This window comes from Oryza glaberrima, chromosome 2 (assembly GCF_000147395.1).
Source record: "Oryza glaberrima chromosome 2, OglaRS2, whole genome shotgun sequence".
Classification (NCBI taxonomy): Eukaryota; Viridiplantae; Streptophyta; class Magnoliopsida; order Poales; family Poaceae; genus Oryza; species Oryza glaberrima.
In genome coordinates this window covers 8,129,572-8,142,291 of record NC_068327.1, presented here as the reverse complement: position 1 = coordinate 8,142,291, position 12,720 = coordinate 8,129,572, and the positions used below count along the sequence as shown (strand labels likewise).

Below are 12,720 nucleotides of genomic sequence, written 5' to 3'. Positions count from 1 at the left end.
TGATGCACCGAAGCTCCACCACCGCCCAAACTCTGCCGACATGTGGGACCATTGCACCGGCGCCCCCCGTCGGCCAGCCTTCATGCGCCGTAGACCGCGTCACACCCACCGGCAGCTCCTCCTCGCACCGTGGTCACCTCCTCCACCACCGGACGCGCCTAAGAATGGTATCATTGTTCCCATTGTTCCCATCCTTTTTGTTTATACAATGAAATGTTCACATCATTCTGAGTTAAAGAAAATAGAGGACACACACATATACATCTATCCACCTTTATGCTTATCTACGAAAGATGATAAAAGAAGGTAACAATCAGAAAGCAATCTGCATTTGTTCCAGCCACCAATCTTTTAAAACGGCATATATTCTGGAATCACTCCATTTCCATCCTACCTCTTTGACACTGCCCCCCCCCCCCCCCCCCCCCCCACCTCCAAAAAAAAAAAAAAAAACTAGAGAGACCTTTCTATCTGTGCTGCTGGAGCAATGGATGGTCCTGGCCATCCCAAGGCAATTTTTATGTGCCCTCTGAAGGATCATTTGAGGGGCAGGGTGGTAGTACTTGATCAGCAATCCCAACTGCAAGTTGATGGCATTCAGGGATGGGCACAGTACTGGCTAAAAGCAAGGCCACTGGTCCTCCATGCCACTGTAGGGTGGTCCCTTCAAGCTCAAGCCAAGCATGAGTGGCTGCCTAATCCGCTGTGGTCCTTGTGGTATACCCCCTCAATCCCATAAAAAACCAATCTAGTAATGGATGTGATATATTCTAGTACTATGAATCTAGACATATATCTATCCGTATTTATTATACTAGATTATGTCACATTCAGTACTAGATTCGTTTTTTTTATGGTGGGAGTATCAACCAGTACATGGAGTTGCTGCTATTGTTTAGCATGGCAGTGGTTTTTCATGTTGTTTTGATGCTTGTATTGTATATATCCTTGCGTTGCATCTCTTTAAACTGTATTAATGTAACAAGTCTCGATATTGTTTTTTTAAAATAAATATAAAATAGAAGTAAACTCTAGATGCACATAGCCGGATCTTCCGTATTGTTATTTGGTATTAAAGGTATAAGATATTTCGGGTTGGAATCTTGGATGGCACAATAAAATACAAATTTTGGGCGTTGAAGGGCTATTAACTACTCTTAACGTATAACTATAAATGTAGTTATATTTTGAGACAACGTGTGTACAGATTGTGCCACAGCTTTACGTCATGTTTATTTCAAATTAAGATTATTGTAATATAGATTATTAAATCAGATTAATGTAAGCTGGATTATAATAAGTTAACATAGAATAAACTGTGAGTTATTTATTTTTCCATACTATTTGAGATATCTAGGGGTAGTGAGTCTTTAGCTACCCAATAATCTAAAAAAAGCTCCTTTAGAGAAGATTATTATATTATACTAATCTAGCTTATAAATTATAATAATTTATCGTAGTAATTTACTTGTTTGTTTCAGCATCCTCCTAATAATTTATATTATAATAATCCTAAGCTGAATTAAATAGGGTCTTATACCCGTGAAATTTCTAAAATTAGGTTGGTGTGGAAGGTGTGACGACTCAAGGAAAGTTTATGCTAAGAAATTGTTCTAACCATAAAGAATATTCAGCTCTGTACACCATGGTTTCATGTTGTATTCGTGTTGATAGCATGAAGCTGGGCACTCAGGGGCATCATTAAAAAGGATAGACTGCTATAGGCTATTGCTTAACAGTAACCAATAATACAGTCAATGCAACAACGAAGGCAGCCTAGAGGCAGACACATTAATTTATAACCAATCCTGGATATGAAGACAATGACCGCCTTCCTAACAGTACTTTCAGAGCATCTTGTATTAGCAACCATTTTTTAAAAAAATAAATAAATCTCTCTTCACCTTCTATAAGTTGGAAAACACAATTCCAGTTTGTGTCCTGGATGAAACAATCAAGGGGCAACATCACATGTACATGGTTTCATGTAGTCAGACAGACCGACCTTTTTGTCCTTTGTTTTGATCATGATAGTGGGCGAAATAAGTAGCTATGATCTGAAAGTAATATGCTAAACAGTCAGTGCTTTGAGCCATAAATCATGGCCCATAATCATAGACAGTGTTTTATCAATCATTGATCTGTTTTATAGGCAATTCTTGTAGTATACCAATGAGCCTGTTCCAATCAAAGAGAGTGAATGAAATCAGGCTTCTTGTTAAATGAAAAAAAAGATGTAAGATGTAACTTATTTATGAAATTAACTTGTTTCCTAGTCATGCAAGCTGGGAATAAGCTTCTCAGAGGTTTCATATCCTGCATGAATCATCTGAAAGCAGCATAGTTTGAACAGACCAGAGTAATATATGCTGACCAGTTATTCTCCTAGGTTGAATGTTTGACATTTGAAAATTGAAATCAGGGGCAGTCATGTGTTGATGAATCTTCTTCAGATCATTTTCATATCCAGTCTTGCAGAATAAACTGAATGTGTGACAGAAGAAACAGAATAGGCTAGACAGAGAAAGAGAAGAGGAAAATAGAGGGAAGAAAATGCAATGCCATGCCCTGTTGCCACATCACCAATGCACTTGGCAGTTGGCACTTGTGTTTTTATAATGCGTAAAGCTGAGGCTGAAAATTCAGGTATCAAAATCAGCATGATATCATCACTGATGTCACAGAAAGATCCTGTGGGGGTATTTCATAGTTTCAGGCACAGTTGGGCACAGGAAGTACTTGTAGAGAAAATAGCAGACACAAATTCCATGACCACTAACAGAAATGCATGACTGGTTAAGTAATACATAACCACAAAATTACCGAGTAAATTCTTTCTAATAAAGTTGCAGTGCCCTCATGTATATGTAGAAAGATCCTGTGTAGTTTGGGGCATTTTCCTTTTTGTTCCATCTGCACTGCTCAGGAAGAACAGAGTTTTTTTTTCTCAGTTAAGCAAACAAACTATTCAACATATTTGGTCCCATGAGGTGCTCGTTGGGGCAGGACATACACTTTTGGTCAAGCATATTGAATTCCTACTAAAGTACTATTAAAGACTAAGATTGGACCTTCCAAGAAGAGCTTAATTATTGATTCACCAATTCTTGTATTGACTATTCAAGAGCAAAGTACATGCCCTAAAGAAAATGCATGCCTTAATTAACTGGCTCAAAGATATTAGTATGTCAAAGATATCTTCTGCCCATCCTGTCCACCAGAAACGGATAGCCAGATTTTTCCTTTCCATTTTTTGTAGTGATCTAACAGCTAATTCAGTGAGACCAGGACTAATTCAATCCTCAAATAGCATTATTACAGGCAAATGGTAAAACAAAAGAGGGTGCAGCTTTGGTTGGGCTTTTGGCGCAGGCTTTAGTTGGGCTTTCACAGGGAATAGTGTGTAGCTTTGGTTGGCCTTTTGGCGCAGGCTTCGCTGGTTTGGGCTTGTGGTGTTTATTCTTTGGCCCATGTACGGTTTGTGCTCAAGATTAATTAATTAGGTTCTAATTATTAGTATTTTCGTTTTCATTTCTTTTTCTATCCTTTTTCTAGAGATTCTAGAGAAAATGAGACAAAGTGAAGCCAGAGAATCGTCTCCACCATTACTCTTAATTTAATTAACTTAGGTGTATTTGCTCGCGAGGATGCAAATGCCTGATGCAAAACTTATCGATTGGTTCGCAGTAACTACACGCAGCAGCAGCAGCAAACAAAGTCAGAAGAACAAGATGCTTGTGCTTGTGTGGAAATAATCATTCTGCTTTTGCTGAAATTTTAGGAGAATTGCAGATATTCCCCTGAAGTTCTAGTGCTGGAATCCCTCCTTTCGGAGTTCCGTGGGTTAGAAATCTGAAAGCAAACAGAACTGAGCTCTTTGGTACAATTTTGTGCAACTAGATAAATGATATGACTGGCTTTTGGTTGAACAATGGATGGCACAAAGCCTGTCACTGTGTTCTAACATCTATCTCCTGAAGTGCTAGGCACCTAGACAAATCTAATTACCCTGCTGGCCTGCTACATTGAGTCACTCACCCAACTAACCTAGGATATGCAGCTAAAATTAAATATGCCTCATCTGAAATAAAAGAACATGAGGCGGTATTTAATGGCAGTGGTAACCACAGCTGCCAAACTCCAGCTAAAACTATGAAATGTAGACAATTACATTTGACAAAATCCAGATGTTTGAACAAAACCTTCTCTACTAAGGCCATACCTACCATATACGCTTCGCGGATTTGCTGAAGCAGGAGGTTCAGCTGAAGAAGAACAGGCCCTGTCTGGATATCTTCCTCTATGTACATTGCCGTGCAGGTGAGCCGGCATGGAAGAATCTGAGACAAAGCCTGTGTTCTCTTGGAAGTACCTTGTTTGTGGATTGGAAGGTGACAACCTTGTACACGAGGCAAAACTGCCAGGAGGATGGTCTTGAGCATAATAAGGCCCAAATATAGAGGAAATTGGATCAAGGCCAGCATTGTCACCATAGTCCACAACACTGAATGAATCTCTAGTGCTTTCAGTCGTAAATGAGGATTCATCAGAGCTGGTAAACAGTGACCATTCGCTTGATGTAGCATCTGAGAAGTCTGTGCTAATCGAATCTGCAAAAGCATCATCGGTATGATAGAAATTTCTGGTTCTCAAAGCAGCATGCTGATCTTGTATATAGCCGTTGTCTGGTCTGAAATCGTATATTCCATAGGTTTGATCACTGGAAGCAAAGAGTGACTCAGTATGATTCAGGTCTTGCTTAGATCCCTTGGAGGATTTTGATGAATGGCGCTTTGAACATGTAGGAACTGATGATAGGCCCTTCTCAATGTAAATCTTCGGTGGGCGAGGAAAAGATCTGAAGGTTACATAAATATGAGTTTGCTACAGGCACAGAACAATTTTATCTGATAATATAGATACCACAGACATCACAGTTCGTATATACCTCATGTAGAACAGCATATATGCACCTTCTGACATAACTTGATTCAGTGAAACAGCCTGGACCTACATTCATCCAAATTATCATATCAGCTCATTTGATTTTCAGATTTTCAAATGCACATATAGCAGCCTCCTAAGAAACGTGATATCACATGCTAAAAAGACATGAAATTCTCGACACAAAGCACTCTTTGTGAGGATCAGAATTTCCAGTTGAATCAAAGATGCTCCCATAGGATCGTACTGTGCGATCATATACCATAGTCCAAGATCCTAATAGTGCATTTTTACCAATCTAGTTATATCAAATAGACTAGTACATCTGTCACATCTTTTAATAGTAATGTACTGGTATTGAAATTTTATTATAGTCATTGAACACCTAGAAATTGAAAGTTGCCTGTCCTTATCCCATACAGTAAGATAGTTTGGACACATAAAGCATAATTTGTGAGCATATACTTTCAAATGGTTCTAAAAAAAACACAGCATATGATATAACATTTGTTCTTTGTACAAATACTCTCTCCAGTCAAAAGAATGTCTTTTTTAGGATAGGTACGGTCAAAGCAAGTTAAATTTGACCGTAAGTATTGTTTAAAATGTAGGTTTTGAGCATATGAAAAATGTACTCAAGTTCGTCGTACTTTTCATAATATTACACTTGAATAACTTTTCAAGATTTATGCAGCATAATTAAGTAGTCAAAGTTATGCATTGTTTAATTTGAAAAGTCAAAAACAGTGTCCTTTTGTGACTGGAGGGAGTGATTTTTATATAGATATATGGATGGATAAAAACTGAACTTGAAAATTAAAAGGACAAGGGCAAACATAATTGAATATATAGTTTAAGTTAACACCATAACTGCATTAGGAGAAACAGAGTACAGAGTATATTATGGCCCACTGGAAGATAATCTCACGATACCATAATAAATCTAGACATATGCAGTTCTATAGGGTCCAAACTCATAAGTAATTTCTTAAAGCAACACCTAAACAGGTTCTTAATTTAAATAAGGAATCATCAGAACCACATTTCTTCACATTTTTGTATCACATACCTCTGAATCATCAATTCTCAACCATGTGCCCTGCATATCTTTGACATATGATATGTAATGTCCAGAGAATGATGCATTTTCTGTATCCACGTGTACAACCACGGCATACAAGAAGTAAAGAGGAGGATTATCACCAGCTCCAGTCACAAACGGAACCATGTCCAACATATCAGGAAAAGTAACACATTTGTTGATCTTCCCATATTTCCCTGTCTGGAGCAATAAAATATTCACTTAATTTCATCATATTGAGGGGAAAATTATGCAACAGCGTCTCTTCAGAGTAGCTAAATAGGCCAATGTAATTCATATATCAAGTGATCCAGCTAACGAATTGTATGCTTCAATTTTTCCCGAAATGTGCTTACATCATATAATAGAAATTAGTCGTTTTTAACTGGATGTTATCAAATAGTTAGGCAAATATCGCATGCAAACTACAGTACTGCATAAATGTGCAAGAAAATGCTTCCAATGTCTAGCTAAACAGTAGACCTGGTATAAGCAATTACTGGGAATTTATCAATATGGCGTGAAATCAAATAGTACCTGGAATCTTTTAAGAACTACAGTTAATATATTTGGCACCTCATGCACGCTTAATTGTTTCCTAGCTTTGACATAGGCAGAACACCTGCATTAAAAGAATTAAAAGATAAGTTCAATATGTTGTGATGGTGTGATCCAATGGAAATGATGGATAAATATATTAGTTGCAACAGTACCTTCCACATTTATACATATTTTCTCCATCCAAATCTTCAGGAGCAGTGAATTGTGTCAAAGCATCTTGCAAGGACTCGACCCAACCATGAATCTCCAAAGTAAGATCCATTATATTCTCGTATCTTTCAGATTCATGGTAGCATCTGAGGCACTTAACCTAGTTTCATTAACTAAATCAGTTAGCATAGTAAATCACAATGAACAGCCAACTAGTAAGATAATTGACATGAAGAGGAGAAATCTTAAGTGACAAAACTGCATCTTTTTACAAGTGGGGAAAAACTGCATCTTTTTACAAGTGGGGAAAACATATTCACAGCAACTACACAGGATAACAAACAGTACGACACTGAACAAACTAGCAGCTATCTTCAAAATTACACCTGAGAAGTCAGCAATTTATTAAGTTACCTTCGATTTAAGACGGCCACCAAACATCTGCTGTATCAGTGTAGTTTCCTGCAAGCTTGCTTCTACCTGCTTCTCACCACCAAGTCCATCCAGGCATGCCCCTTGCATAGACATCACAAGATGCCTGGTAATTTAGCAAATCAAGGATAATGTGAGTGCATGGTCACAAATAATGGAACTCTTTTCAGATTCCAAATACTTCAATTATAATTTCCCTTTTTCATTAATCTATTTCATAGAGCGTGAACATACTGGAGCATGAGGTTATTAGAAAAGGACACATTAAAACTCAAATATTCAGATACATTAGTGCATTACAGTTCCAGATTACAGCCTTAAGGGAGACAGTAATCAATTATTCACTTGGACAATGGGAGAAATTCCTTTTTTTTTTCTCTCCTGTTACATAGAAAACTCAAACACACATGCACACCCTGAGTGCATCCCTTAATACATGTCCAATCAAAGAAGGCTAGGGACAAATATGTGAACTTCACGAAATTTCAACTGAAGCACACCAGTGTGTGTGTGTGTGTGTGTGTGCGTAAATGTGATCAACAATATCAACAGATGAAGTTCCATTGCACATACTATTATGGATTTTTATTTTTTATTTTTTGGCTAGAGCAAGAAACAGTAAATGGTTATACTAGCATCAGTGGCCGCTTCTCTCAACCCCACATTACCATGCCAAAAAACCATTTATGTGGCAAATAATAACTAGGTAGCTATGCTAAAGTACAAGTCAACAATAGATATAATCTTTCTTTTTTAAAGAAAAAGATATAATCATCAGAAGCAAAATAGGCCATAAGAAAAAACAGATTTGGAACTTTTTAGATCAATTTCAAGTTAGTCGAGAAATTTCATTAATTTCTGACTGGCCATGTTCAAATAAGAAAAAGGAACCCTCCGAGTCATGGTTCTTCGCATTTGTTCGCCCTTTTATTTTGCATACCCCAAATAGCAACGATTCCTTTTAGCTCCAGGATAGGTGTATGCAAAAATTGCTTCTCTTACATGAGGAAATATTTCAATAAATTTTGATAGTGATGAAGCAATAATGTGGAATAGAAGTTTTGGCAGGGTTTCCTAAGCATTACTCCCACTTCTACTGAAGTTATCTTATCACTAGAACAACCTAAAAAAGGTAGCAAGCAATTACAAATGAAAACTAGAAGTAGCATGTAACAGTTACAGCACCTTAAAAATTCATGAGCATCTTCTTGACTTCCACCACCCAAGCGACATCCAATATTCCTCAGATTAGAAAGGATTCTACTTGGAGAAACAGGGCCACCACTTTCACGCAAAGTTGAAGCATATTGCTCAAGTTCACACATGAGGCACCAATTCTTTGAGCAACCTAAAAGAATAAAGCAATCAATGTCAAAGAAATCAGAGATGGTGAGAAATTTCACAACTACACCAAGGAGGGTGGGGGCTTGAGTTTTGGTATTACAGTCTTTGGAATGCAGTCTCAGAAGCAGATAGATCATCAGGGGTTTTGTGCACATGAGACATTGTAGAACAGCATTTGCATAGCAACTGCAAAAAAAAGGAGCAATAACAATCAGATAGTGACATGCGAACAAACAATTGTTTAGAACATGGAGATGAGAATGGAAGAAACAAGAGTCATATTTTCTGTTAAGATTCTTAGGTTCTGTTATTTGCAGAACTCATTACAATGAACACTCAATGAACAATGTTAAGTACCTATTTCCACAATTGAAAAGACCTCTAGGTGAGATGCCCCGTACTTCATACTGAAAAAACTTAACAAGATCTTCATATGGGAACAGTACCTGAAGTGTCAATTTAGAAACAATACCCTCAGCATTTTGATACAGAAACTCTGAAATAACTAACTCGAGATATATCGTGGATGATTCAAACCTTACTCCTCTTGTTATCATTGATCAAACCCACCAGACTGGTTTTGAGAAATTTTGAAGGCTTCTTCAGGGCTTCAACCTTTGATGCTCCTGCTTTTGAGATGCCATTGCATCCTTGCAAACTGCTGTTTGTTGAAACAGCTGTTTTGGTAGATCCTGCAAAATGTAGTAAATATATGAGATCAACGAAGTAACCATATGACAAAGCAAGGCCATTTTATCCAATAAAGAAATTATGCACTAACTTTGCTCATTTTTGTTGTGGGGATTCTTTTCATGCCCATCATATTGATGTGATGTCAACACCTTCTCCTGTGATTTTTGTGATGATGACACTTTACCAGATGGGTATGGTGGTTTCTTATGTATCATGTTTCCTTTTCCGGTAACATTTCCAGATGAGTTACTTCTTTGTAGTGACTCTGCAGCAGAAGCATATGGCCCCTCACCAGAACTGATCATATCAGAAGTTAAATACACGCCTTTATCAGATTCATAAACCGTGATGCTTGCTTTGGGCCGCTTTCTTATTTCAGGGGCATAATTATTGGGTTGATGTACCACACTATTGAGAGGATAAATTACATCACGGTTTCCGCAGTTTTCACCTGAACCAGAACTGTTATTTAAACCCTGAAAAGATAATGTAATGGATTGGATTACTTAAAACAAATCTTGTAAAAGAAAATTGTAGTTAAGAGCTTGGCTAAGCTACCTTATTTCCTGACAGAATCTCAGAAGAAGGGACTTCTCCATCAATACTATAGTCGTTCTTCTCATAAGATCCAATGGCAGCACCATTTTCACTTGTATGTAGAAATTGGTTTGGTTTATTCATGTTGCTTCGGTCTGACAGAAATGGGCTGGTATCAAGATTATAGCTATCTGTTGTCACAAAGGATGGCTCTGACATGGTATCGAAATCCATGTCATGCAGATGAACATCGCTCCCTCGAAGAGGTGAGTTCAGGTTACTTAAGAATGGCATCTGTTCAGTATTCTCAGTAGGAGGTAGTCCACCAGAGCTGCTAGTACCAAAACCATTCCATTGCTGACATGTTTGCTTATGACCTTGCCTCCAGTGAATTATTTGACACTTTCCAGAGCTGTTGAACATCAAAAGTCATAATATGTACATTAATTAACACAATCAGATAGGCTACATGATAGAGAGAGATGTGGTGCAAGGGCAACTTGAGGAGTGGCAAATACTGAATTTAGCTTTTTTTTTTTTAAATACCAGCTGTTAAGGTTATCAGAATTGCTATAGTCATATACAGTCAAATTGCCACTTCCAAATACCTACTACGGTACTATTAAGGGCATAAAAGAGTAATAGTTACCATATTTCAATACTCAATAGCATGCGAGGGGCACAGTTTATTTGGTACACAGATTGATTATAATGAATAGACAGCACATGATGGAGAAGAGAAACAGAGTATCTTACCAGTATCTAACAGACTTGCATCTGGAGCAGCGAGTCTTAGCAGGCCCGTGGCAAGTAGCACACTCATGGTATTCGGGTCTTGCAGAAGGTGCAGATCTCATATAAGGCATGGGTCTTAAAGAAGGTCCTGGCAATATAACGTCTGGAGTCGCCATTGTTTCCACCTTGAAGGTTTCTTCTGCAGCTCGCTGGGCCAGCACACTTACCCGTGCCTTCTTACTTACAGCATCATGCCATCTTCCAAGAAGAAAATAAGCTATCACCGGAAGTACAATAAATACAACAAATAGTACAGGCACATCGGATTCCCTTGGTTGGAGCATGTCCCTAACAGAATATTATCATCCAACTTCGATAATTCTCTGCTTCAGCTTGAAAAATCATTCCAAATTGCTGATTGACCTACGGAAGCAGCATAACAAAAATTAAGTTTAGAGTTTTCCACTTTGCACTATCACGAAAGTGGAAAATGACAATGATAACATAAACCATTCAAAGATTTAGGGGCTATGAGAACATTAAGCTTCTTGACAAACAAGCTATTGGAGCCTCATTTATATGCATTAGAAGATCGATCTCTCAGGCCAAAGCTTGATTGGCATTTCCAGGGCGCAAAAAGGTTTTATGGTAGCTTCAGAATGACGACATGAGCTTACAAGCACATAAGCTGAAGCTATACCAGACACTACCATACTGGTGGAAACAAAAATTATCTGTGAATGGCTAAATACTCAAACCCACCCAAAAAAGGACAAGTTGGTAGAGTCACATCTTCACTGTAATATACCCAAAATTTCTAGCCAAGAAGGCATTAGAATACCTGAAACGTATCATTACATTCCCAAACATTCATGCAAAGCGCTGAAATCCATCCACAATCTTATGCAATACATTCCGCCCATATCTCCCCACAAACATCCTGTTGCATAAGACCTAACTCGCGCGCACCACATTGACCACATCAATGCCAAAATAGTACTACCAGTTCTCTAGCCTAACAAAAGAATGAGGAAATCTACAATCCCCCAGATCCCAACCACGCAGGGGGAGGCGAACTACCCCACGCCCAAATTCCCCCCACACGCGGGCGCCCCCGCTACAGGTGTCGGCGCACGAACCCACCCCCACCCACCCCGACCCAGCGAGCAAACGGATTAACACCGCCCGCGCAAGGAGCCCCCGGACCGAGCGGAACCCCCGCCGCAGAAAACGCCCGATTCCTCCGCGGAGCGAGGCAAAGGGGGAACCCGAATCGAAGGGAGTCTAGGGTTTTACCAGGCGAAGGAATGCCGCCGCCCCACCCCGGGGCGGATCTCCGGGCAGCAAAAAGGGACGCGGCAGCGCCCGCGCCTCCCCGCTTTTTCCCTCGAGAGATCGAGCGGCGCCCACGCGAACGGCGCTGCAGGCGGCGGCGGCGGCGGCGGCCGGAGAGGGAGGCGCCGCGGCGAGCGGCGGCGGCGGAGGCGGAGGCGGAGGCGGAGTAGGGCTCGCTCGCTCGCTCAGTCGCTCGGCTGCTACTGTGCGCTGCGCTGCTCGATCGCTGCGTCGTCTCGTGTGCGAATGGGCGTGTGCGCTTTGCGAATTTTTTTCCCTTTGGCTTTGCTTGGTCTCCTCGGTTTCTCTCCCTTCCCTTGTGGGAAAGACAGGGAGGGGGAGGAGGGGGATTTTCTTTATTTTTTTTCCTTTTTTTTGATTTTTGGTGGCCGTCCGATCGGGGAATGGACGGTAGGGATGAGGTTTGGCGTCGTGTGCTCGCTTTTCTTTTTTAGGTCAGATTTTTTTTAGATAATGGAATATAATATACCAGCCTTTGCTAAAAAGAACTACAGCCAATTATTACAAAGATCCACTCCAGAAGAAAGTGTAGTTCAAGACAAGTTGAACACACCAACCAAGAGAAGAGAGGACCCAAACTGAGAAAAGCAAAACAAAATGTGGAGCTAGAAGGTCTCGTCCAGGCCTAGGACTAAAGTTCGAAGCCAATGCATAGACCAATGACAATATCCTTGCACGAAGAGGTTTTTCCAAAGCGGTGCCCCCAAGGAGGATGCGACGTGGATCGCCACCACCGCTCGTTCGGAACCGAAGCAAGGTTTTCACCCGGAGAATATGGTAGGGAAACGAAGGGGTATGCTAAAACAACGCCTCCATGGAGGGGAACAACACCAAACGGCGTCGCCGTTGTCAGCCGGCCAAATGGCTCGACAAGGCTTTCGCCCGCG

General features: G+C 40.0%; 1 protein-coding gene across 1 annotated transcript; it reads right to left on the bottom strand.

The window, feature by feature from the left end:
- Window positions 1-3,651: 3,651 nt before the first annotated feature.
- LOC127762815 (ubiquitin C-terminal hydrolase 15) lies at window positions 3,652-12,082 on the bottom strand. The gene is made up of 14 exons (XM_052287314.1): window positions 11,774-12,082; window positions 10,499-10,900; window positions 9,764-10,154; window positions 9,294-9,681; window positions 9,050-9,204; window positions 8,870-8,958; window positions 8,613-8,698; window positions 8,354-8,516; window positions 7,151-7,274; window positions 6,739-6,896; window positions 6,563-6,647; window positions 6,014-6,226; window positions 4,949-5,010; window positions 3,652-4,858 (listed from the first exon to the last, which is right to left on the bottom strand). Exons 2-14 carry the CDS (start codon window positions 10,819-10,821, stop codon window positions 4,168-4,170), a joined length of 2,928 nt encoding a protein of 975 aa, XP_052143274.1. The 5' UTR covers window positions 10,822-10,900; window positions 11,774-12,082; the 3' UTR covers window positions 3,652-4,167.
- Between the last annotated feature and the right edge of the window lie 638 nt (window positions 12,083-12,720).

Bases quoted from the DNA above. Each gene is read 5' to 3' on its own strand.
- LOC127762815 (XM_052287314.1), bottom strand. From the start codon at position 10,821: ATGCTCCAACCAAGGGAATCCGATGTGCCTGTACTATTTGTTGTATTT. The intron at 9,205-9,293 runs GTTAGTGCATAA...TACATTTTGCAG, and splicing joins CCACAACAAAAATGAGCAAA to GATCTACCAAAACAGCTGTT. The intron at 8,517-8,612 runs GTAATACCAAAA...TTATTCTTTTAG, and splicing joins GAGACTGCATTCCAAAGACT to GTTGCTCAAAGAATTGGTGC.